Genomic DNA, 25,631 nt, shown 5'->3' on the forward strand with positions numbered 1-25,631 from the left:
TCACTCAGACGCTGCACCTGGGCCAGCTGAGACAGAATATAAGCCATTCGCTTCACGGCCAGCAGGAGACAGAGGGGACCCCTCTTTATTTTATTCTTCCTGGGCCCAAGCGTGTGGGGGGGAGCCACCCACATTCAGGACAGGTCTCCCAGTCTTAGGTGATTCCTTTGGATACGCCTCACAGACAGGCCCAGAGGAATCCCTGCTAATGGAGGAGCTTTTCAGTCCAGTGAGGGCAGCAGACAAGGTTAATGGCCCCTCCAGAGTACAGGGATTTTGATACAAGAAGACTTCATACTTCAGCATTGAGTTCTACTTACACGTTTTGACTTTCACTATTATATAATGAAGTGCTAGTTTTTCTGTATTAACCTTTTTACTCTCCTGATACCGTGAGCTTTCTGCGTAAGTCACATTCTTAGTGTTAGTATACAAACTAGGGAGACTAAAAAGTAAAGGGAATGGTGCCCTAAACAAAGGTGGTATTATTGGCGCAGAAAAGACCCCTAAGGACCGAGTCTTTACTCTGCTGAGGTGGTGTTGATACTGGGGAAGAGTTGAAAGCAACTGGGAGCCAACTGTGATAATAGGTGTGAGCAGGGAAGGGAGCTAGCATTAACAAGCTCCTCAGTTAGGACCCGAATCACAGCCAAGCAAGCGCAGGAGTAATGGCCTTCCAATTCTGGAAGCCAGGAGGGACTCCGCTGTCCCCTGACGCCCCCTGTCCACCAGGCTGAGTGTCTTATTTACCTGTCCTCTATGTCTTTAAAACATCTTCTCTTTTCTTTCTCTTTCTTTTTTTCTAGACAGGGTTTCTCTGTGTAGCCTTGTCTGTTTTAGACTCACTTTGTAAACCAGGCCTCTGAGCGCTAGGATTACAAAGGTACACCACCGCGCCTGGCAATATCTTCTTTTTCTAAAGTCATTAGACTCATTTTAGTTTTGTTCTGATTTATAAACGGATTCTGGATGCAAAGGGACAAGACAGGATAGAAAATATTTTGAAGAATATCATTTTGAAATACGTTCTCAGCAGAACTCTAATTTAGATGCTTATGAGCATTTGGGAGGGTGTGTGCAGAAAGCAGTGAGGGCCCCACCCACTGTTTCCCAAGTTATCCGAGATGGGTTCCCCACTGGATGGATATTCAAAGGCTTCGCTAGTAACTTGTTGGATAGACTGAGTCACTCTTTCGAGTATTGCAGAAGTGACTTTCAGACGTTTTCCTTAAGTCTGTCTGACTGGCGCTTCAGGATCACTTCCTGCTCCAGGGCTGCTGCATTCCTAGACAGATAGCATCGGAAGCAGGAACAGCAGGGTGACCAAGTCCTTCTGTCACTGGGAGCTTCTGGCCTTGGATGGAGGCCACAGCCATAGGGTGGTTAGGCCACAGGCTATCCGGCAATGTGGCAAAGGGATTTTCTTTATTATTTATCTTATTTTTATTTTATGTGCATTGGTATTTTGCCTGCCTGTATGTCTGTGTGAGGGTGTCAGAGCCCTGGAGTCGCAGACAGCTGTGAGCTGTCATGTGGGTGCTGGGAATTGAACCCCGGTCCTCTGGAAGAACAGCCAGTGCTATTAAGCACTGAGCCCTGGTAAAGGCATAAGGCATATCTTAAAGGTCTTGCAAAAGAGGTAGACAATGTGGGTCATGCCTGTAATCCCAGCTTGGCCCGTGGAGGCAGAAGGATAGTTTGTGAAATGATGTCTCAAAAAATAAAACAAAATGAAACTTAAAAGGGCTGCGGAACTTGGTTCAGGGGGTAAAACACTGTCACTCAAGCATGAAGGCTGGAGCTCAGCTCTCTAGCACCCATTTAAAGCCAGGCTTGGTGACCCCTGCTTGTGGCCCCTGCATTGTGGGGCAGACACATTGTGGGGTAGATGTTGCTCCAGGGCTCACTGGCCAGCCAGCCCAGCCAAACTGAGAACTGACTGAGGGAGACATCTTGAGATCAATTTCTGGGCCCCACATGTGCCCTCATGAGCGAGTGTCCTCATGACACACACACACACACACACACACACACACACACATACACACACGCAAAATTCCTTAAAGGTATTGGAATTTTGCCAGTATTGTTGAAGGGAATTTACAACAGAATTCTTGAGCTATAAAAACAAACATTTTAATATAATAAGTATAATATAACTTCTTGGGTTTATGCTTTGTTGTTGTCGTTCTCTAATGTGAATGACTCTAAAGTGTATGTACCCTTACAAAATGCTGTTGTGGAGTTCACGATGTGCGCAGGTGCTTACAGTACACTCCAGTGCCCGATAAATGTGTTTCTTTCTTTTTTCCTTCACTTTCTCTCTCACTCTTTCTTTCTTTCCTTCCCTCCTTTCCTTTTCTATTTTTCTTTCCTTTTCTTTCTTTTGTTCTTTCCTTTCCTTTTCTTTCTTCCTTTGTTTCTTCCTTCCTTTCTTTTTTCTTTTTCTGAGACAGGGTTTTTCTATGTGGTCCTGGCTGCCCTGGAACTTGCCTGGCCTCAAACCCACAGAGCTCCATCTGCCTCTGCCTGCTGAGTGATGGGATTAAAGGCGTGCACCATCCAGATTTTGTTTTGTTTTATGAGACAGTCTTTCTCTGAGGTCCAGGCTGCCTCCAAACTTGAAATTCTCCTGTGTATGTGTCTTGTGTATATGTGTATGTATATGTATGTTTGTATATGTCTGTGTCTATGTATATGTATCTGTGTGCATGTGTTTATGTGTGCATGCATGTATACATATCTGCATGTATGTGCATATCTGCATGTCTACATGTTTGTGTGTGCATTTGTATGTGCATGCATATGTTTGTGTTTGTACATGTGTGTACGTGCGCATATTATGTGCATGTGTGTATGTGTGTGCATGTGTTATGTGTGTGTATGTTTATGTATATGCATGTGTGTATTCTGCACGTGTGTGTGTGTCATGTGTAGGAGGACATGTATGTGTGTCTATACAGTGTATGTGGGTGTATGTATGTGTGCATGTATGTGTGTATATATACATGTGTGCTTGTGTATGTGGGTGTGTATATGTGTGCGCGTGTACATATGTGGGTGTGTATATGTGTGCGTGCGCACATATGATGTTTAGTTAGTGGCCCACTCAACAACATGGGACGGTAGACCCAGAGGCTACAGCGAAGTCAGTCAGGTGCGGGATGGAGGTGGCCAGCCTTCTTTGAGACACAGACTCATATCAATCATTCACATCTCTTTGCAGAAACCCAAAGCTCCAGCATCTCCTACCACAGAGGAGGATGCCTGCCTGTCCTTCCCTAACCCTCCACTGGACCCAGCAAAGATAAGAAGAATAAGCGGCGCCCGTGCGCGCTTCCACAGGGCCGCGCCCCAGGGAGCTCTCTTGCCTGACAGATCCCTTCCTGCTGCTCATTGTAAGGCTGTGTGTGTGTGTGTGTGTGTGTGTGTGTGTGTGTGTGTGTGACAGAGAGAGAGACAGAGACAGAGACAAACAGACAGACTGAGACAGAGAGAAAGAGAGAGACCGTGCAGACCCAAACAGGCACATTGCTTGAATTTGCATACAAAAGCTGTTTGTAATGTAATTTTTTCTGCCCCTAGATGGTTGTTACATGAGCTGAGACCTTGTTAATCTTGGCCAAACAGTAGCGAAGAAAATTGTTTATATATTCCTTTCCAGTTATTTATACAGCATCTAAATACCAATTGAAAAAATTTACTCTGTAAGAAAAGAATGTTAGGGTGTGTTCAAATGGATGGCTCACATGTCTGAAGGAGATAACTTTTAAGCTAGAGTTTGAAAAGTTGTTAGTTTCACTAGAAATCAAGGAGAACTGGACCACTGCGGTGGCTCAGCGCGTGAGGGCGTCTCCCACCAAGCCTGACAACTTGAGCCTGTCCCAGGAGCCCAAGTGGTGGAGGGAAAGAACCGACTCCTGACCTCAGCCGTCCTCTGACCTCCACACCTGGGCCTCGGCTCCTTGAGTGTGCACACATGCAATAAACAAACAAAAACAAAAAATACTTTAAGGAAATCAAGGAGAACTGTGAGTCTCCTAACACAGCCAATCCAGCTTTAACGGCTTGCTGACCTTGCAAACACGTGAGCCTAAGCTGAACAGGGCTTTTGTTCGTGCTGTACAAGTGCTGGCCGTGTGCCTGGACCCACAGCGGAGGCTAAAGGCATCGCCTTGTAAGGAGTATATCAGGTGGATGGACGAACTTCAGGCTCCCAGGTGCAGGGACAGAAGGACTGATTGGGGGGATGGTAAGAAGTGTAGAGGGTGACCCTAACATTGAAAAAAAAAAAAAGAGAGAGAGGAAGCAGAGCACAGGCAGTGGGAAATGTCAGGATCCACAGCGTGCTGGGTAGGTTCTGCGGCCCAGGACTTGAGCTGCCGAGCATGCCGCTGCTGGCCTGCAAGCTGGTCTCTTACTGTTGCAGTCAGCGGCGGGGAAGGCTGCTGTAGTGGCAGCTGACTGAACTGGGCCACCCTCACTAGGAATCATTGAGGAGGGGTCGGAGCATTGTGACGCAGGTGGCCTAAAGCACCCACCTGGGCGGCACGCCGCCATCCACCATCTGAGCACACTGCTTGCCTGACTAGAAAACTTTTTGGTTTAGATCGCAGCTGACACTTGGAAGGCAGCAAATTTATGTCGTCTTGTAAAAAAAAAAATCAGATGGGGTGGTACCAATCTCCTACACAGCCGAGCTCAGTGGTGTCCACATAGCCCGGGGTAGGATCAGTGGCTCTCGTGTATCCCATGTCCCCATGAGGTCATCATCATAGAGGAAGAGGCGGGGTCTGTGAGGAAGCGGGGGTGTTGTGCAGCTTACCACCATGCTCTAACAAATCGGGTCAGGCAGTTTGAGGTCCCCCTTTGACTCTCTTCCAATACAGTCACTCACTCTGCTGTTTGTTGAACACCTTCCTTAGTGCAGGCTGCCATCCTAGACCAGCAGAGTCCTGTCCTCCGAGAATCTTCAGGGAGGGATGGTAGAGAAGTGATGTCAGAACAATGAGTGAGGCTAAGGCGTTCTCACGAGGCCGTGGGGAAGATAAAGTAGATAGCAGGGTATCGAGTGACTACAATTTCCTTTGGCTTGTGGCCTTGTTGAGGTACCTGGAAGAGGTGACATATGAGCCGATGTGTTCCCTAATGAGACTGAGGCAGCCACGGACAACCTTCAGTCAGAGTGTCTATGTCAAAAGGAGAGGCAGGCAGAAAGGCCTAGGAGTAAGCTCAGGGGCAGAGGATGGCTTAGCCATTGAGAGGGGGATGGAGCTGGGGCTTCGGGCTGTGCAGGGAACATGTCCTGGGAACTTGGACAAGTAGTTATGACTTGATTCTGAGGCCCATCATGCATGGCCAGGACAACAGCCAAGGCAGTGAGAACACGGCTTCCAGTTTTAGTTGAAGAGCAGATCTCAGTTTTAGCTGCACGAGAGCCTCACCCAGGGAACTTTAAAGTATAGAGATGATCCCCCAAATATCGTCTTCCTGGGGAACCTTTCCCTCGTCCTACCTCTTGGATCTGATGTCAGGCCAGTCAGACCAGAAGGGTTGGTAACTCCAGAAGGAAATATCTTGCCAAGATGAGAAGGGAAGATGGAACCCAAGGTCTCTCACGAGTGAACTCGCCTACACCCGAGCTCACTGAACTGTACGGCTTGCTTACTTGTTCCTCTTGATGTGAGGGTGACCAGGGAGAGAAGCCTTCCCCCTCCCTTCTGTGCACCCGGGCCCTGGCTTGAAGGCCACAGCACCTCCAGTTCCTGGCTGGAAGCCAGGGCCTCCTATCCCACTGGGGTGGGACTTTATCCACTCTGGTTGGCAGGTGCCCATCTCTCCGACTTCTGTGTCTATACTCAGGAAATAATGACAGTAAAAAGCCATTGTCATTTCAAAAGGCACATCAATTAAAAAAAAATAATGGATGGGCCCCACCCTGGGATCCCTGTCAGTCATGCAGGTGCTATATATATTCTCCATTGTCTAGAAAAGTTGCTTTGTTGGGTCACTGAGGCCCCAAAGCCATCCAAGCCTGGAGACCCAGGGTGAGCCGCTCCCTGGGCATGAAGTCATTTGTAGCTGACACCCGTGGGTGGGTGGGGCTTGGGTGTGGTATCAGATTTGGAATTCTTGGGTTGAGAATGGGAAGGGGCAGAGGCTGCCCCTAGGCTCAGGCAGTCCCAAAGCTCAGTCCTGGGGGCAGGTTTGAACCAACAGCTAACACCTCCCCAGTTATACAAAGCAGAGGCCTCAGGGCAGACGCCACTGTACCTCAGTCCCTGTCACGTTTTCCATCACGAAGCCCTCTGAGGCTTCCTAAAGATGGATGAGTCTGTGTTCTCCTCTCCTGCCACTCCCAGCGCCTTTACCACATCTTGCCTCATCCCTGCCTTGCTCCCTTTAGACGTGTCCTCAGCCCTTGGGGGGGGGGAGGGGGTTTGCAGGGTTTCAACACAAGACCTTGGGAGCTGCCAGCTGAGTCTAGAGATGCCGGGCTCCTAGCCGCTGGTGCTGTTAGCAGACACCCTACCCCTTTCTATCAGAGGACCATGAGAAATGTTGGCATTCCAGGTCCCATAAAGCATTAAGAGGTCCACAAGGAAAGCCATCAGATAACATCAGCCGCCTTGTGCAAAATCCTTCGGTGCCTCTAAGAATGATGAGTTCCAGAAATTTCCAGAGGATGCTGTTGGCAAAATGCTAGTAGCTGTCCCTTGGGAATAGGTCTAGAGTTCAGGCAAGTCAGGGCAGCACTGCTCATTCCTGGCCCTGTGGGGGCCTGGACTCAGGATCAAGCCACAGAGGGGCAAGAAAGCCATTCAAGACCGAAGGCTTTACAGTGTTCGTTCAGCTTGCGTTTCCCCAATTGACCTGGCCGTGGAGTCTCTCAGGAACCTTTAAAAGGCAGAAAACTTTATGTAAAGTCTGAACAGCAAATATTTTAGGCCCTGCAGGCCATTCCATCTCTGTCCAGTATATTCAACTGTACCATTACGGTATGGAAGTAGCCATTGCTCACTTATGGCCACTGAAATTTGAACTTTATATGATTTTCATTTGTCCTGATATATTGTCATTCACTTTAATTCCCTCTACCCCCACTCCAGCCCAGCCACTCAAAATTATAAAAGGCCATTTTTATTCTGCAGGTTATTATAAAACATGAGGCCAGGCAGATTTTCTGGCTCCTGCCCAAAAGGGATGAAGTCCCAATTTCCTTACAAGCACATCTGTCATCTAGCCCTAGCCTGATAACGTACCAGGCCCCTGTCCAGCCTCTCCTCCTGCGTCCCAGCAGGAAAGGTGTGGTGGCTGGGCCAGCTTTATCAGTGGCGGCAGGAGCATGAGGCTCGTTGTTCATATCTCAGCAGAGAAGATGCGGGACACAGGCCCTGGGAGGTAAATCTTAAAGCCTGTTCCCTGGCAGCCTTCTCCTCCCATCGAGGCCCCGCCCACTAAACGTTCCCCAACCTCCCAAAACAGTGCCACCATCTGGGAACCAAGTGTTCAGACACGGGAACCCCTGCTGGACATTTCCCATTCAGACCCTAACAGTGCACCCCCAGGAAGCCCACTTCAGTCCCCACACTCCCAGCTGGCTCAAGCCACAAGCAGTATTATTTGCTGGGTTCAGTGCAAAAGACAGATCTGGAGAACTTTGTTTAAAAACCAACATTTTCAGCTTTTAGCCAGAAGGTTAAACGGAGCAGGGCGTCCATCTGCCCTACACAGGTCATGCGCGCTGGATGCTGGCTTATGTTCCTGTTTGTAAAAGTTGTTTGTTTCTTACGGATGCCTCTGAGACCACATCTCCTCTCTGCATTATGCCCAGATCCACTCCCAGCCTCTGCTTCATTCTCTGTCACCTCGCTACCTGTCCAGAACGCTGGACTATGTTTATTCCAGCACATCTGCCTCTGTGTCTCCCTTACTAGATCAAGCAGCTACTGTTGGCAACTTGCTTTTCCATGTTGCTTGTGCTCTGTAGTTGTGCAAAGGGTGCCTGAGGCAGAGCTGTTCCGGTGTCATAACACTGGAGGGAGGTGCCTGTCTCCTCTTGAGGTTTATCCATGGTCTACAGAGGAGTTTACAGATGTCCACATGTGTTTCAGGGGATACTGAGAGTCATATGTGCTTAGGGGCTTTTGGTTGGTCGTTTGCCTGTCTGTTTTCCAAGTTTGGGTTTGTTTTTGTAAATATATATTATTTTGTTTTTATGGATATTTTTGCCTGTATATGTGCCTAGTATCTCTGGAGGCCAGAAGAGAGTGTCTGGGCCCCTGGAACTGGAGTTACAGATAGCTGTGAGCCCCCATGTGGGTGCTGGAAACCAGGCCCTCTGGAAGAGCAGTCAGTGCTGGTAACCGCTGTGCCACCTGTCCAGTCCTGCTTGTTTGTTTTCTGAGATGGGCACTGTAGCCCATGCTAGCCTTGAACTTTGAGCAGTCCCCCAGCCTTCGCCTCCAAAGGGCTGAGATTACACGTGTGTGCCACTGTGACCGGCTGTGCTCAGCTCGTGGCTCTCCATCTGGAGTCAGAGCGTCAGCCCAGCTCTCCTTTGTGGGAACAATGACAGGTTTCTTAAGTACATATAGGGTGAGTGAGCAAAGGAAATACTAAAACCAGAGTGAGAGACTGTCATGCGCTATAACCTAAAGCAGCATGTGCTTCGTAAAGGAGCTGAGAACAGTTGATAGGTAGCTGTTTAAGGTGGTGTGGTACACAGGCACAGGCCAGAGCTCAGGGTTCTTGGGCTCCAGTGATAATGACACTCCAGTGATAAGGCCAAGTTCTTACGTCGTACCAGTCGCTGCTCTAGGTCCCATCAGTTAACTCTTACTGCGTGCCCCAGATATGGGGATGGCTGGGGAAAGTGAGAAAGTCAAGCACTGTGAACCCATTTCAGAGCTGATACTCGGGTGGTTGCCCTTGAATGGAGTCTGATGGAACTTAAGCCGAAGCTCTTACCCAAACACACAAAACACACAAAAGCAAAAGCCCCAAGCCAGGCAGATGTGCTGGTGACCTGGAGGCTCCATCTTGTTTTGATGCCCTTAGGTCACTTTCCATCACCCCTTCCGGTTCTTCATTTTCTCATCGCGACCAATTTTTCTTTTCAAGACAGGGTTTCTCTGTGTAGCCTTGGAACTTGCTTTATAGTCCAGGCTGGCCTCAAACTCAGAGAGCCCACAAGTGCTGAGATTAAAGGTGTGTGCCACCACTACCGGGCTAGCTCCACCGGGCTGGGTTCCTTCCCACGGCAGAGTGCGGTGTTTTGAAAGGGGGAGAAGGGGGGTGTTAGGACGGGCAGGTAGAAAGGGTCCTTGTCTTCCTTGGCTTCTCTTTTGCTAGTTTCTAAATGAGTACGGAAAAAAATTTGAAAGTGTTTTTCCACACAAAGCTCGCTTCATCTCAACCCCCATCTATACTAGGGAGATTTAGCCTCTCTTCCCTTTTGGGGCACACTGGGCTAGTGGCCAGCGGATGACAGGCCACCCTGGTGTCCCTTTGCTGAAAGAGAAGTTGCATTTTCAGTAGAAGAGTCCGCACGCCTAAACTCGGCACGAGTTCCATCTCGAAGGTGGGCTGGGATCCTGCCAACCTGCCCACCCCTCTTTGAGGAAGCCATGGTAATGGGTCACAGTGTTACTGCTCTGGGACCCTGGGACCAGGAGCCCCTCTCCTCCTCCAGGACGTCTCTCCAGGTCTTCCTCCAGCACCCTAGGCTCCCTGCTACCTCAGAGCCTTTGCACCAACTGGTTGCCCTGCTCTGAGCGCTATCACCTTCTCTCACAGCATCAAGTGTCCCCCTTCCTTGCTCTAACGGCCTCTACCCATTAAAATTGCTCTCTGTCTTCTTCTCAATCCCCTTCTCCACTTTTCTTCTTCCGATTTCTGTTTGCATGTATTAAAACACATTGTGTACTTTAATTGCGATTGTATACTATTTATAAAAAGACCTATGTACTTGTACTTGACACTCTATAAATTAACATATATACATATATGTATATTTGTATACATACAATATATATGTATATTTAGTGATATGTGTATATATATATATATATATATATATACACACACATATATACATACACACACATACACACACACACATCACTAAATCTCATGTATCTCAGACTGGCCTAGAACTTGCTCTGCAGTAAAGGCTAACCCTGAACTCTTTAACCTTCTCCTCTCCCTCCCAATTGGCTGGGATGACAGATTTCTGCTGTCATATTCAGCCACAAATTATTTTGAAAGGGAAAAATGCTAACATTATGTTTAAGAAGAAACATCGTTATGGGGCCCAGGAGTATTTAAGAGGGATAGGTAGTTTATAAACTTAAGTCCCTGTGTTTTCCTCCAGGTAAACTCCAATAGTTAATATGCTATTCATTTTTTTATCCTCAGAAATGATGGTGCCAACCCTGAAATTGTAGTAGAGTTTTATTATGTACAGAGAAGCTTTGGCCATAAAAGCTCCAGACTTGATTACAAGCAGTGGGTGACTTTTATGTAAAGCTATAGACTGCAAACAAAACAATGAAAGTAAGAAATGTGCTGAGAAAACATTTCCTTGCTCTTTCAGCAGAGACCATGGTGGAATCCAAAGAAACTGTTACCGAGGGGGGCTCGACAGCAAAAACAAACGGGGCTTTAACAGCACCAAATGCCACCGCCCACTCACAGCGTCACCCAGTCCAGCTTCCCTTTGACCAAGGCTTCAGAGAAACCAAAGAGCAAGTCATGTTCATGGAAACATCCCCGCTGTCTCATCTCCGAAACGAAGGGTCAGTATTCTTTGTTGTGGATTTTTGGGTCATCAGTGACCCATTTTTTGTTGTCACTCACCGGTGGCTGTCTGTCTTCCGTAGAAGATTGCTTTGCTCTCTCCCTGTTAAATAAGCACGTTTGTAAGTTAGTGCCTAATAGGAGAGGGTTGGTTTTTTGTTTTGTTTTGTTTTGTTTTGTTTTCCTCTCTCTCTCCTTATGGTTGAAAAGGGTTGGCTTTTTCCCTGTTTTGTCTTTAGAAACCCTGCTATGGGTAAAAGCCAAAATAATGCATCATAGGGCTACAGATAAAGGTGAAGAGGGATGGTCTCAAAGAGGCCCTGAGTGACTGACGAGGAAGCCCTCTGTGTGTGTATTATTTGGGGTTCTTGTTCAGCTTGGCATCTCCCATGATCTTCCTTCTGCTCTAGTCCACAGTTACACACTTCCCAAGAGTGGACACTGTGTTATTCTCCAGTAGAAATTTGGTTTAAATATTTATGGTGCTAACTAGTAGCTAAAACAGGAGCCTCCCATGGGGTTGGTTTGCCCTCATACATGAATGGCTGGGAATGATTTTATGCATCATTTTTCTTATATGGAACTTCCTGGAAGCATGTTCTTACCATGCTGAGGGTTTATGGAGAAAACAGGATACTGTGTGGGGACCATGCTCATGCTCAACCTGGTGCTTTCCTAAAACCTTAAACCTAGAGGTCAGAGTATGAGAGAATAGTCACGGTGTTAAGATAAGCAGGGTCACTCAGTTAAAGATCTCTTTCTCTCTCTCCCTCTCTCTCTTTTTCTAGAACTTTCCATTGGGTCATCATGGATAACTGCCCAGTTCAAATTTGTTTAACAAGATTAAATTCCACAGGCCATTTTAGGACCCTTGTTGCTCTCATCTTAGATTTTGGATCTGACATTGGCTCTTCTGCATGGACCACTGAACCCCCCCCCCCCCCCCCCCCCCCTCTCCCCACCCCCACCCCCGGAGTGGCCACTGGCAGCCTGTTCCTTTAGTTGAACTGACCTTGTCTGCTGACACAGCCTAAAGAGTGTCACACGGAGAATTTATATTAGGCAACCTAGAAGCCCTCGTGGTGTTGCTTTGCATGCAGAACATTTTTCAAATTAAGGGAAAGATGACATAGCTCCTTAAGTGGAGGAGAACAACGTCAAATTAGGACTCCTGGAGTCAGAACACAAGACATCAGACAGGCCCTAACAGACAGCCTTTTTCCTGTTGGTGAGCGAGATTCAGGCTGCGGAGCCCATGGCCCCAGCATGAAAGGCAGCAGGGCTTGTGCCCCACACAAAAAGAGATCATTTATCCCGCTTCACCCATCCACAAACAGACAAGATCGAATCCATTTGTTTGTTTATTTCCGTGAAACTTCAGATGTTGTGAAACAATCAGACATGCCAGGGTTCATTATGCCTCTGTCTTTCTGGGACAGCAGGGGCATTTTAGTGACATACTTTATCCCACGGACAGCAAAGGACAAACCAACCCATTAGGGGCCGGACAGGCGCTTCCTCCTGCCTGTTCAAAATACCCACGCTTTGGCAGCATCTCTAATTATTTTCCTTTTGTCTCATGGGATGGCTGTGCGGAGTTCGGAGTTTGCTCTCAGCAATAGTTCTGAGCTCTGCCCCCTTCCAGCACTGGGTGGAATTTTCTGAAGACATGCCAACAGAAAAGTTTATGTGGTGGGATTAAAACAAACGAGAAAATGGAAACTCTTAGCAATTCTCTCATTAATTACATTTGTGGATCAGTCAGGGACACTCAATAATTGTTTCTTGTAAACATTTAAGTGACTGTAATTCCAAGAAATGGCCTTCACTAAACAGTGGAGTATTCCCATGTTTGCTGGGTGCACCCTCCCCTCAGTTAGCAAGGGTTTTTGTTGTTGTTGTCTTCGTTGTAGTTTGTTTATTTTTTAATTTTTTTCATCTTAATCCTGAGACTGTAAAGTGAAAAAAATTAAGATTCTTGTTAGTGAGGTGTGCTGGTAGGAGACAGTAGACAAGGGGCGGAGTTGAGTGTGGACCGAGGAAGAGGAGAGTAAGCAGATGGACGGGACAGAGAAAAGGAAGGACCAGTTACTCCCCAAGTGAGGACCTCTCGGCTTCTCTGGCTCGGAAGAGGAAAGAATTGTTTGTCTCAGTAAACCTGGATTACACACCTTTAATCTAAAATATGGGCAATTCTGACATTTGAGATGTCCTAGAGTTTAACTTTGATGCTTGTTATGGAAAAAGAATATTTGCTTAAGCAAGGTAGCGTTGGAAATGAAGCGGTGGAACCCTGAGAGAGAAGCTGCTCCCAATCACTCAGGGAGCCTGTGTGTGTGTGTGTGTGTGCGTGCGTGTGTGTGTGTGTGTGTGTGTGTGTGTGTGTGTACTAGTTACTGTGATCTCCATGTGTCCATTAGAAAGCCATAGAGGTTTAGAAGGCCTGTTCCTCACCCACACTCCATTATTTCCTACCTTATTGCCACATGGATAGGAAACAGCAGAGCTGGCATTTTGTAAAAATGTGGGGGCCTGTCTCCACCCACTGCTTTATCCAAACCCCTTTCTGTAAATGTGTAAGTACTTCTTAGGGCCTTGTAATGCTGTTCAGATTGTCGTGGTTTGGAAATGAGGGCTGGGGAGTGCAGGTGTCGTAATCAGTGTCATTACCTGGGAGTGGATTATGGGAACTGTGTGGACTGGTCCCCGGGAGCCGGAATCTCTGGACTCAGGTTCCAGAGTCTCCCTGACTCTTGGTTTAGTTGTACGCCCTTGGCAAGTCACACAACATTCCCACAGGCTCTGTTTCATAGTCTATAAGATGGAGGTGACGGATCCTATTCTCACTTCTCCTTGGAGCCTCCACTACAGGTCACCAAGGCTTGAAAGCTGTGCCCATAAGATGTCCAGGGCCCTCAGCATGGCTGGAATAAAAACTAAGAGCCTAGGTGGTAACACAAACTGACCTTAGGGAGGTAGACGCAGGAGGGTCAGGATGAAGGCCAGTCTCCCTTGTGGGTCAAGTTGGAGGTTTTGCTATATAAAACCCTACTTCAAAAACTAGTGAAAGGGAGGAGGAGGAAGGAAAGATGGAAGGAAGGAAGGAAGGAAGGAAGGAAGGAAGGAAGGAAGGAAGGAAGGAAGGAAGGAAAGAAGGAAGGAGAGACTCCTGGTTAAAAAAGCAAAAGCATGCAACAACAACAAAAGCAAAAGCAGCAAAGATTTAAAATCAATGTCAATGAAATAAGAAAAAAAAAATGGCTCCAACCCTGAACCATGGACTTCAGCTTTGCCATGGGGGCCAAGCTTGCTTGCTTTGCATGTGATAAATGCCCGGGCTTTGTTGGGGTGAATGTAGGCAATTCCTCTCTGGCCTGACCTCCCGGGGCCTGCTAGCAGAGTCCTCCAGTGTCCAGCTCTAGAGGCTGATGAAGAAATAAGCACAGTCTCTGTAAGTCAGCCAGGCTGCCGGGCCTCTCTGGGTTGTGCCAAGGCTTTTGAGGAGGGTGGCCTCTCTCCAGGCTCTCAAGCTTAAGATGACCCCATGGAGAAGGAAGCCCTACACAAGCAGTCAGAGCCAAGGATGGAGACAGCAGTCAGATTCAATGATGGTCATTAGGCTTCCGGGTCCACCTCTTCCTGACAGCTGACAGCCAAAGGATTCCTCTTTCCTCCTTTCTCTTCCTTCTTTTCTTGGGTCTGGGATAGGGGCAGTTTATATACCTCAGATTAGGATTTTACCTGGAACATCACAGTCCAAAAGTCTAATTAACTTCCCAGACTCTATGAAATCTAGATGAAAACCCTAGATTGAGGGTTGAGGCACACCTCAGACTCTGAGAAAGTTTCATTAGGAGTGAGTCTCTTTCTTCACTAAGTGGCCTGCAATAGGAGAGATGAGATCTAAGGGTGTGGGCGGGCCCCAGAGAGAAGTCAGAATGCACCCATGGGAGACTCCATTCAAGATACAGATCATGAAATGACTGGAGGGTGGGAGGGGCAGGAGGGTGACATGCAGGAGAGAGGGCCTGGGAGGGATGGAGGAGAAAGAGGTTCAGTGAAACCCATATGTGGGAGGAAGCGTGAATACGAATCTGACGCTGAGAATTTCACAGTGATGGTTTGAGCATCCTAACGTCCTTCATTATTTTTTATTGAGATCTTTTAGAAATTAACATCTCTTGGGAAGAGTCATTTCACCTGGAGCTCTGCAGTTCCTACAGTTCCACCTCAGTTTCTGTTTTCTGTGTGAATGAGAACTGCAGGATGCTGTCTATCATGAAAGAGGGTGTTGTGTGTGTGTGTGTGTGTGTGTGTGTGTGTGTGTGTGTCAGTGGCTGCTCTACACACACCAATGGAACAGACCTCCCTAAGTCAACCAACTGTTCAACTGCTTCAGCTTCACAAGTAAAGACAAATAGCAAAAGGATAGGAACTCTCCTGGGACTCAAGCTTAGCTCCGCGAACACAGCAAAGACAGAGGAAGAAAATGTATCACTAAAGAAAGGCATTAAGAGTCTCAAGCATTCTTCATCATCTCGCGAGAGGTCCAGATGGCTCAATCATTTTGTCTTTGTGGGCAGGGGAGGGGGAGCTGGAGCACTTTGGCTTGCAGAAATTCCAGTTGGAAATCATAAGCCCACAAGATCAAAATAAACTATAGTACTCAAAAAGGAAACGCAAGAGAAATGCATGGATGGAGAAAAGAAAGCCACAGAGAGACTTAAAAATCAGAACAAAAGAAGCTGCAAGTGTGAGCTGTAGGGGCCAGGCCAGAAGAAATCACACAGAAAGAGTCAGGAAAGGGTACAGCTAGGAGGATGAGTAGGGAGACTGAGAGGGAGACAGAAGGAAGAAGCCTGTGTTTTTGAAGAGAATCTCCCTCTCCTGCAGGTTCCTTCCTAGCAAGGTCTTACGTGGAGCGGAGTACCAGGCACTCCTGTTTTCTCAGAGTGTGCAACAACCCACGGAAAATCAGAGTAAATGAACAAAAGAAAAGTCAAATCAAGACATACTAAATGACAACTTTCTGCAGTAGAGACTTAAACGTGAGGCTCAAATGGACACTTGGTGTCCCGACAAAAGCTGGCATCGAAAAATTGACAAGACATTTGCAGCCATGCTCGCACTAGATGCACTCTGAGGTTCTTGGTGGGATGATGTGACAGCATCTTGTGGCCACTCAGGCCAAGCGAGCAAGCCACATGAGAGGAGAGAGGGAGATTGGTCTCCTGCTTTAGCCAAGCACCATTCCGTGGCAGAAGAGAGGGGTGTGGGATCTATTACCATCTCAGCATAAGGAGAGAGACCAAGAATTATATCTTCAGTCATGGGTCCTTCCCTGGAAAGGCAGCAGATGGACACGTTCAGATATTAATGAACTTAGGGAAATATTATTCATTTCCTTTCTTGAAAATTCTTAGATAACAGAATGATGAATGAGAATTCAAAATGTTAAATTGAAAAAGCTCTGGTAAAGCATTCATGGTGAGTACTGACTGCTTTCATTATTAAGACTGAACAAACCTTAACATGATTGCTACAGAGCAGAAACCTTGACAGTGCGGTCAAGGTGGTGATAGCACACGTCTTTAACTCCAGCACTTGGGAGGCAGAGGCAGGCAGATTCCTGAGTTTGAGGCCAGCCCGGTCTACAGAGCGAGTTCTGGATTAGCCACGGCTACACAGGAAAACCCTGTCTTGAAAACTCCAAAAACACAAAACAAAACAAACAAACAAAACCCGTATGTGGGAGGAAGCGTGAATACGAATCTGAGGCTGAGAATTTCACAGTGATGGTTTGAGCATCCTAATGTCCTTCATTATTTTTTATTGAGATCTTTTAGAAATTAACATCTCTTGGGAAGAGTCATTTCACCTGGAGCTCTGCAGTTCCTACAGTTCCACCTCAGTTTCTGTTTTCTCTGTTAATTCGAGCAAACTTAGATTTTTTCATTACAATAGCATATATGGACTGATTGTATCCACTCACCTGCCCATCTTCCCGGTCACCCTTCCATTCTTTCGTGTGTGTGTGTGTGTGTGTGTGTGTGTGTGTGTGTGTGTATGCGCACGCATGCATTTTCGGATGCTGGAACCATATTTACCACATAATAATGATGTTTATTTGTGGGCTGTGGGATCTGGGAAGATTTTTTTGTGTGTGCTTTCGATTATTACCTGGCTTTTTCAAAATAATGTTACACACACACACACACACACATACACACGCACAATGAAGTCATTGTTCTTTTTAAAAAGGAGGGTAAAGCGCTGAAATTTTTTCCATATGGAAAACATGGGCCAGAATGCTTACACAGCTACAGTGCTCTGACATTTCCCCTTGTTAAGTGGTGCGGTGTGAAAAGCCAGGCTTTGAGGTGTGTGCCTCAGGGTCATCAGGTCGTGCTGCTCAGGTGTGGCCCTGGGTAAACGTCGAAGCACAGAACCCCAGGCCCAGACCCCCCCCCCCAACACACACACACACACACACACACACTGAGTTTGAGTAAGAAAAGGAAAGTACCAGCACCTCCTGATGGCCATACTCCAAAATTACTGTCAAAAGTGTCAGGACGGCAAAGCAGATCAAGGGCTAAATGAAAATCCATTTCTTGCCTTTGAGGATGAGGTTCGTTGGAGCCCAGCTGGACTTGTGCGTTTGTGTACTGTCTGTGAGTCAGTGACAAATTATAGACGGATTTTGGTCAGCACATCTTGGAGCCATTTTTAAAGAATGAAATATCTTATTCTTAAGACAAAGCAAACTTCTGTTCAAATTTTGCACATGTATTTTTTGTTATAATTATTATCATTCTTTAAAATTTCCTTTTCTCTTTCTGTAGATGCAACTTTTCCTTAAAATATCATTGGATTTTTTTTAAATTCCAAGACTAATTATTATTATTTCCAATAATATTTTATTACCATTTATCGCCTTAAAGAAATGATCAACAAGTTATAGCCAAGGAGCCAAATCTGTTTGTCTGTATGCTCTAACTTGTTTTTATTTATACAGTCTTCATGCTAAAAAATGGCTTAGATATTTTTAAACACTGCATTTTAAATAGTTTTGGAAACATCTATGTAACAGCCTTGACTCTGTCACTTGGTCCCCTAATTGTAAGACAAAGTACGGGCTGGCCCTTTAAGAAAACATTCGCTGATCCTTACTTAATTGAATAGCTGTCATCCTAATAACTAGAAGAACTGTCTTGAATTATAGCAAAATCTATATTTTTATGATATTTTAAAGAGCTATTATTTTATTTCCTTGGGGAATTTATGGTCCAGGAGTAGGTGTGACCAGGATGATTGATGGCCGCTGCATCCGTGGATGGGCCTCGGGGATGCCACCCGCCCTTGCATAGCCTTGCCCGCTACAGTTGGTTCTAGTATTTCAAGTGAAATGCAAGACGCTTGGCAAAGGCCAGGACAGGAGGCTGCCATGTCCTGAAACCCGAGAGCCGCGGAGGAGAGGCCCTGCTTAAACGGAAATTTGCTTTTTGCTAGGACTTTGGCCTACAGCCAGGGCACAGCTAAGAGCACGGCAGAAATGACAGCCCCTGATCACGCCGTACCGAAAGCCCACACTCCCAACAGTAAATGCCACCGCCGTGTAAGCCCTTAGAACTAGGTTTCTGTTTGTAGACTGATGCCCTAACTTGCGGCATGGTGGTTTTTTCTGCCTCTGAAAAGAATTTTACAGAAGAGCCAAATGATAATTTCCAGGATTTTTTTTTAAATTTGGACACATCAAAGAAAACCCCAATCATTGTGAAAAATTTAATAATGCAGTTTAATAATATGGAGCAGGAAGCTGGGAAGAATGGTTCCTCTTGATGACTGAAATGGGACCCAAATACATCTATCCGATGGGCAGGAAATGGCTGCCAGCGCGCTGCTGGAATTTAATAACGTGCAAAGGTCTGGGGCATGGGGACATGTGCCCTAGCTGCCCACGTGAGAAAAGCGAATCGGCTAATCGTGGCTTGTGGCCCCCTGCTGTTGTGGCATCATTTAAACCGTCTCCTCTTCCTCTGGCCGCGGTGTGAGCGCAGAGCTGGGGGTCTTTTCAAAGGGATGCAAACAGGCTGGCTGTAGACAAACGGGCCAGCAGAGGTGTGAAAACACGACGCGCGGAGGGCTCAGGGCTGCAGAGTGCGCATGGGCAGATGAGCTTTTTGTTCCAGATCATTCTGTCTTTCCAGCAGCCTCACAGTGGGAACACCGTGCTGGGAGCACCGTGACTCATCTTCCGTACCGATGAGGAAACCTGCTTGTAGTTAAAAACTTACACCCGCACAGCCGCCAGGGGGTTGTAAGCCGCAGGAGGCGGCGCGAGGAGACTAGGGCGGCATCTTCTCCTCCGGGGAAGAGAAAGATGTGTTTCACGCGGTCTCGGTCGGCAGTGCAAGTTGTGCGGGGCGCACAGGGCCATCTGTTCCTCTTCCTCCTCAGCGAAGGAAAGATTTCCCCTCCCACCTCGCTTCCTCCCCGCGAGACAGTGAACACAGCCCACCCGAGCCCACCCCCTGAGCCAGCCAACGTGTGCAGCCCCCATCTTCTCTTCTCGGTACCCATCGCTCCTGGGGGGCTGAGCCAGGACCTGCTCCCTGAGTCTGAGCTGGAGGGATCAGGCTCTTGTGACCACCCCCCCTTTTTTTTCTTCACTCAGGCCACTCGCTTTCGGTGACCTGCACTGTCGGTTGCTAGTTCAGTCTCTAGTCCTCCAAGGGGCCCCTGTGGTCTCAGCCGTCCTCCTTCCTCAGCCTCTCCCTAGGTCGTTTGGATTTTCCCATTCAGGTAGATGCTGACCTTCACCAGAAAAAACACCTTCTGTGCCTGTGTCAGATTGCCTCTCTAGGTGCTTATGGACTCAAAAGAGAAATTAAAGTGCTGCCGGCCCGCTAAGGCCCCTCAGGGTGCCGGCTGGCATCCTAGGCCAAGGCATTGCCTTAGATTTAGGAGGGGGAAATCAAGCCAGGGTTCCCAAGGTCACAAGACCGTGTCGACCTGGGATGTGGCGCATCCCCACACTCAGTGTCCACCCCACGGTGATGACCTCCTCCGGCGGCGGCGAGCCCTAAGCCCCGAGCAGGGGGGAGCAGCCGCGCCCAGCCTTTGCTCCTGCTGACCGCCGGCCTCACTCTTTTCCAAAGTGAGGCTGCGCAGATGAGCTGTCACGGAGCCAGCCTCACCCCTGGCCATGACTCGGGGAGAGTGGACAGGTACTAGGCGGATGTGTGTGTGTGTGGGTGGGGGGGGGTGGGGTCCCTGTGAGCCGAAAACTGTTGTGACAGATTTCAGTGTTTGTTCAGGGGACATACACACATGTATATATGCATACATACAGATACACACATCATACGTGTGAAACTCTTGACTTTAAAATTTCAGGTTATGTCTAGACATGAACTTCCTTGGCTATCTACCCGATGGAGGTCTTTTTTTTTTTTTTTTTTTTCTTTTAATTTTAAGACTTTACCTATTATGGTGGGTGTGTACATGGCCACAGAACCCCTGTGGCGGTCAGGGGACAGCTTTCTGGAGTTGGTCCCCTCCTTCCGCCTTCATGTGGGTTCTGGGAATCAAACCTAGGCCGTCAGGCTTGCAGGGCAAGCGCCTTTCCCCTCTGGGCCGTCCCCCCAGCCCTGCTTTTGTGTGCACGTTCATTACAGATGATGATGGGTTCTGTGGATCGTCACACCTGTAGCTCATGCGTTTTTGGCATCTCACCTCCCTTGCCCCCTCCTGTCCTCTTTCCGCTCCCATTGCTCCCCTCCCTCCCTCCTGCCGTGTGCGTGTGTGCGTGTGTGTGTGTGTGTGTGTGTGTGTGTGTGTCCCCTTGAGTTTCATTAGGATTGGCTAGATGTGTGGATGAGGGTTTGTGAATCCTCTGCCGGGGTGGGATGGGCGGCTGTAGGGTTGGTTTTGTGAGATAGGATCTCATGTAAAAAAAAATTTTTTTTCAAGACGGGGTTTCTCTGTGTCCTGGAACACACTCCATAGACTACACTGGCCTTGAATTCAGAGATCCCCCTGCCTCTGCCTCCCGAGTGCTGGGATCAATGGCTTATGCCACTGCCACTGGCTCTCATGTCACTCTTGAAGTCTTTTTTTTAACTCTTGAAATCTTGCTTCAAAAATCTTTCCATGGGGCTGAGTCCTTTATTTCTGTCTTTGAGGAGGCCCATCTCCATAGTCTTTATTTTAATGGCTAGGAGCATCTTGCTACAAAAACTGTTTTTCAGAGAACTGGAGCTTTTTTGGGGGAAGGGAGGATCAGGGTTTCTCTGTGTAGCCTTGGCTTTCCTGAACTCACTTTGTAGACCAGGCTGGCCTCTTGAACTCACAGCAATCCACCTGCCTCTGCCTCCCTGAGTGCCAGGATTACAGGCGTGCACCACTGACTTTTTTTTTTTTTTTTAACTTGAACCCCATCAAGATTCCCTATTTTATTACAAAACGAAGCACCCAGACTTTAAACACAAAAACATGATGACAGGGGGAAAAAAAAATCCCAAAAGCTAGTTAAAGAGGCTAAAGTCCACTAGTAAAGGCATGGGGTTGGGGGGCCAAGTATGGAGCTGAGCCTCGCTGGTGAGCTCGCTCCCCAAGAAGCCAGCACAGGTGCTCACAGGAACCGTGGCCACAGACGGATACAGGCAAGCAAATCAGTTTCCCAGGTGATGGAGCACGCCTTTGATGCCAGCACTCAGGAGCCAGAGGCAGGCAGATTTCTGAGTTCGAGGCCAGCCTGGTCCACAAAGCGAGTGCTAGGACAACCCTGTCTGGAAAAAAAAAAAAAAATTATAACAATTTATTATTTATATTCTTATTGTTATATTATTATTGCAAGCATATGGGATCACCCAAAAGAAATTGTGTCAGACTTGCCTTCGTCAACCTATCAGTGCTTTTTGACACTGGGATTTTATACAGATATTTAAAGTCAATGCCTTCAAGTCAGCTGTAGTTGAGAAGAGCAGCAGCCAGGCCACAGTGCTGCAGAGTCAGGCACCTCCCGGGCTAGCCAGCCCCACCCTTCCGCTTCTCATGGGGGGGCGGGACGCTGCCTAAATATACTGCCTGCTTTTTTTTTTTTTAACATCTAAAATATTTCTAAGAACAATTTTAGAGACTATTAATTGAATTAAGTTTTTAAATGGAAATGGCACATACCGTGCTGCAGTGGAAAGAACAGTGGGTTGAAATTCACAAGCTCTGCATTCCAGAACTGACCCTGCCCTGTGACCTTGGGCACATGAGGCTGGCTTTCCTGTTTCTTGTTGTAACGGCGACCTCTTGTGGTCGGTATCATTAACCTTTTTTTTTTTTTTTCCCCTCCCAAGTCAACTTTGAATTTACCTTTTTGGTTCTTTCTAGTGTTATATTTCATACTGTTAAGCTGGTAGACTTACGTTCTCACAGATAAATCTTAGTTAGAAGGCAAAGGCACATTAAAGCAGACAACTGAACACCAAGCCTGTCTCTTAAACTATTCTCTGTGGTTTCTTTCGAAGCCTGACCCGAACAAATTGCAGCTTATAAAAGTGAAAATACCTTTGTGTTTCATTCTTTCCGCTTCCTCCTAGGGACCAGGGGAAGTGGTGTGCCAGGACCTCCTCATGTCCTAGCAGCTCAGACCTGAGCAGGCAGGAAGCCAGAACAGGTGAGTGTGCTCTTTGGCCCTCATCCCCGGCATCTTTGTGTTATTAAGCCAGGGTGGCAATGTTAGGAAGAAGTCAGGGGTTGATTCCAGCAGTGTCTAAAGTGCCACACTGCATCCTTTTAACAACTTCAGGCCATGGAAACTGTGTATTTTCTACATTTTCATTTTTTCACTGCAGTCTTAACCAATACTCATGTCTGATGCCTTCAACATAGACAGAATCTCAGGGAAATTGTAGAGGGAAAAGTATGTGGAGGAAGGCCAGACTTGATATCAGTGTAATTCTTGGCTTAAGTTTGAAAGCATTGCCCAATGAAACTGTAAAATTATATTCTGAAAGCTCTTTAGGAGTTTTATTCTGCCTGAGGAGATATACGGTGTTACAGGCCAAGGGCTAGAAATGGTACAAAATATGGCAGTGAGCATTTGTAACACTGAAGTCCAGGCAGCAGGTGGCACGCCAAGTTGCAGAAACTGGAGTTATAGGGATCCCGGTGTCACAGCTGGAGAGACGAGCATGCTGTCACCCCCATTTTGAAGGCTGGCGACACCCAAGTGAGAAGGATATGGACAGGGTAGGCAAGAAGAAGGCTTGAACCCTGCAAGGCTTTATGTTTTTAAAATAAAGAAAAGGATAAAAACGTGGCACAATGTTGGCGTTGGACCAAACTACTCAGGGTTGAACAGGTGTTTGTTATAGTCTTCATATATATATATTTACTTCACACAAAGTTTATGTCAGGCTCCATGAATATGAATAGATAAAGCCGAACATTTTAGAAGCAGAGACAGGAGGAGTCTGAATTTCAGCCTAGCTTGAGCTACACAGTAAGACCTTGTCTCAACAAAAATGAAAAGGATGATAAATGACATCAAACCAGCACTGCCTGAAAAATAGTGTCTTCAAACTAGCTCTCCTCAGAAAGGGGTCTTTCACGGTCACAGGGAGTGTGTCTAGAAGTCAGCCGAATCTAAGCCCTTCTCATTCCGGAGACAGTATTGTTGCCAGGGGGGTTATGTTTGCATGCTAAAGGCTTCAGCCAATCCTAACATTGTGTCAAGCTGTTGGGTCCAAAACTCAAAGCTGCGGTTAACAGCTTCAACCACTGAGACAGCAAAGTCTTCAAAAACAGGCAGTACTCCTTGCCCGACTTACCCAATTTCCCGTTGAATCATAATTTTTATATTTAGCACACTGTGAACCTAGAAGTATTATTACACTAGGAGAAAGTGCTTTTTAAATTTTTAAGTCCCCCTACAAGACTGAGGCAAAGTGTGTGTGTGTGGTAATCGGGGATCCCTGGGAGAAGACTGAGGAGAAATCTTTATCCCACAGTGTTTAGCTTCTCAGAATGAGTCTGAACAGTTTCACAAGTGTCTTAGAAGGTGGCTACACTTTTGTGGTCTCTGACTCATGCTGCCGATTGTCTCTTCCTGGGGGGAATATGTTGACTGATCTCACTCTTCCTGAGGACTAGCCGGTAACAGCTTCATGTTGAAGAGCACACAGTGCCCTGTATAGGGTTTTCTGTTTTGCTTTTGGTTGGCTGGTTTTGTTTTTGTTTTCTGAAGACCATTCGGATCTAAAGCCCAAAGCTCTAGTCATTTTTGGTTTTTTACATCCAGCAGGTGACGTCAGTTGTCTTTCTCTGTCACGCTTCACCTTATTTTTTGAGGCATGGTCTCTTGCTGGACCTGCAGCTCACCATTTTGGTTACACTGAGCTGAGCAGCAAGTTCCCAGCATCTGCCTGTTTCTGCACCCCTGTCCTGGGATTACAGGTGTACAGCGTCACACCTGGCTTCCTACATGAGTGCTGGGGATCTGAAGCCAGGTCCTCATGCTTGCAGCAGCCCATAGTTTACCCACCACGCCATCTCCAGCCAGCTTTCTAGTACATTTGTTTTCATATCAAGAAAATTGACAATTATTGACTTATCAACTTCCGGCCTTTTATTTGCCTTCATAAATGCTGATTTTGTTTTTATCCTTTGCACCCGTAAGTAGATTAGTTACCTAGGTATATGAGCAGCTGTATTTTTATACTGCTTGAATATTTACATTTACTTTCAGAATCATATGCGTGTTTTATCTAGTTCAGTTACTTAAAAAAAAAAAAAAAAAAAAAAAAAAAGCCAAAAGGCTGAGATGATAGTCTACAGTCTTTTATCTGATTTTCTGAAAACCTCAACGTTCCAAAAGTTGAAATATCTCTCAAACACAGTTAGTGGCAGATCTGACCAGAGCCGTAGTGTTTGTGCTGCTAGTGTGAATGTCCGTGTGTCCTGCTGTAGCCTACGTACTGCTGGGAAAAGACCTGTCCTGAACACTGCCTCCTTTATGCAGCCTGGGCACTTCTGAATCCTGCCCCACAGGTTAGAAAAGGGAGCCCTGAGTCCGCACTCCAGTGGACTACGTCTGTGTTAAAGCCAGTTCAGTTTTTGGTTTATGTTGAAGTCTTGCTTATGGGCTGCCTAGTTTCACCAAAGTCTTACTGTTGCGACTACATTGTATCTTTGCCATTTAAGCCCAGTTGGGTTGTCAAGAATTTCCAGTTTGCTTTTGGTGCTTGCCTAAAGATGAAAAACAGGCCTAGCCTTGCAACAGGGAAGAGACATTCCCAAAAGGCAGTGGAGGGTCCTGGGCGTTGGGAGGCAGGTGATAATTGCCTGGCTTCCCTGCTTCTCTTAAGGAACATCAGCACTGTGTGGGGGAAGAGTTCCTTATTTGGTGACTGGAAGATTAATTTCAGATGTCGCTGAATTCCAGTTAATTTTTAAACACAGGCCATTGTGGGCTATACACGGAGTTCTCCTCATTTTATCCGGACAGACTTCTTAATTATGTGTAAATGTGTGTATCTGTGTGTGGGTATGTGTACAGGCAGGTAGGTGCTACAGTTCAGAGGACACAACAAATCAAGAGTTGTAAAAATCAATAAGGAAAAAGAAAGACGATCGTGTGCATAGAATCTTCTCATTGCTCCTACTACTTCCTGCATTTCATGTACATTTCTTGTGGTGCCAGCCGAGGGACTCAGGAGGCAGACATTAGAGGAGCGAGGCTGAGGGAGACCCAGATGTGTGCCCCCTGGCAGAGCTTTGCTTCCCTTGTGGCATTTAGCTTTCATAATCCTACAAGCAAATCTTCCCCTATT

The 25,631-nt window shown here is 46.9% G+C and overlaps 1 protein-coding gene across 1 annotated transcript in view; it reads left to right on the forward strand.

Annotated features, from left to right (window-relative positions):
* The window catches only part of Armc2 (armadillo repeat containing 2), a 107,316-nt gene that overhangs the window by 16,680 nt on the left and 65,005 nt on the right, over window positions 1-25,631 (forward strand). Inside the window, exons 4-6 of the mRNA XM_055616019.1 lie at window positions 3,227-3,398; window positions 10,598-10,799; window positions 22,398-22,474. Of these exons, the coding sequence (XP_055471994.1) occupies window positions 3,227-3,398; window positions 10,598-10,799; window positions 22,398-22,474 (451 nt within the window). The remainder of the gene's footprint in view (window positions 1-3,226; window positions 3,399-10,597; window positions 10,800-22,397; window positions 22,475-25,631) is intronic.

The sequence above is a fragment of the Psammomys obesus genome, unplaced genomic scaffold (genome assembly GCF_907164565.1).
Source record: "Psammomys obesus unplaced genomic scaffold, mPsaObe1.curated_primary_1811, whole genome shotgun sequence".
Classification (NCBI taxonomy): domain Eukaryota; kingdom Metazoa; phylum Chordata; class Mammalia; order Rodentia; family Muridae; genus Psammomys; species Psammomys obesus.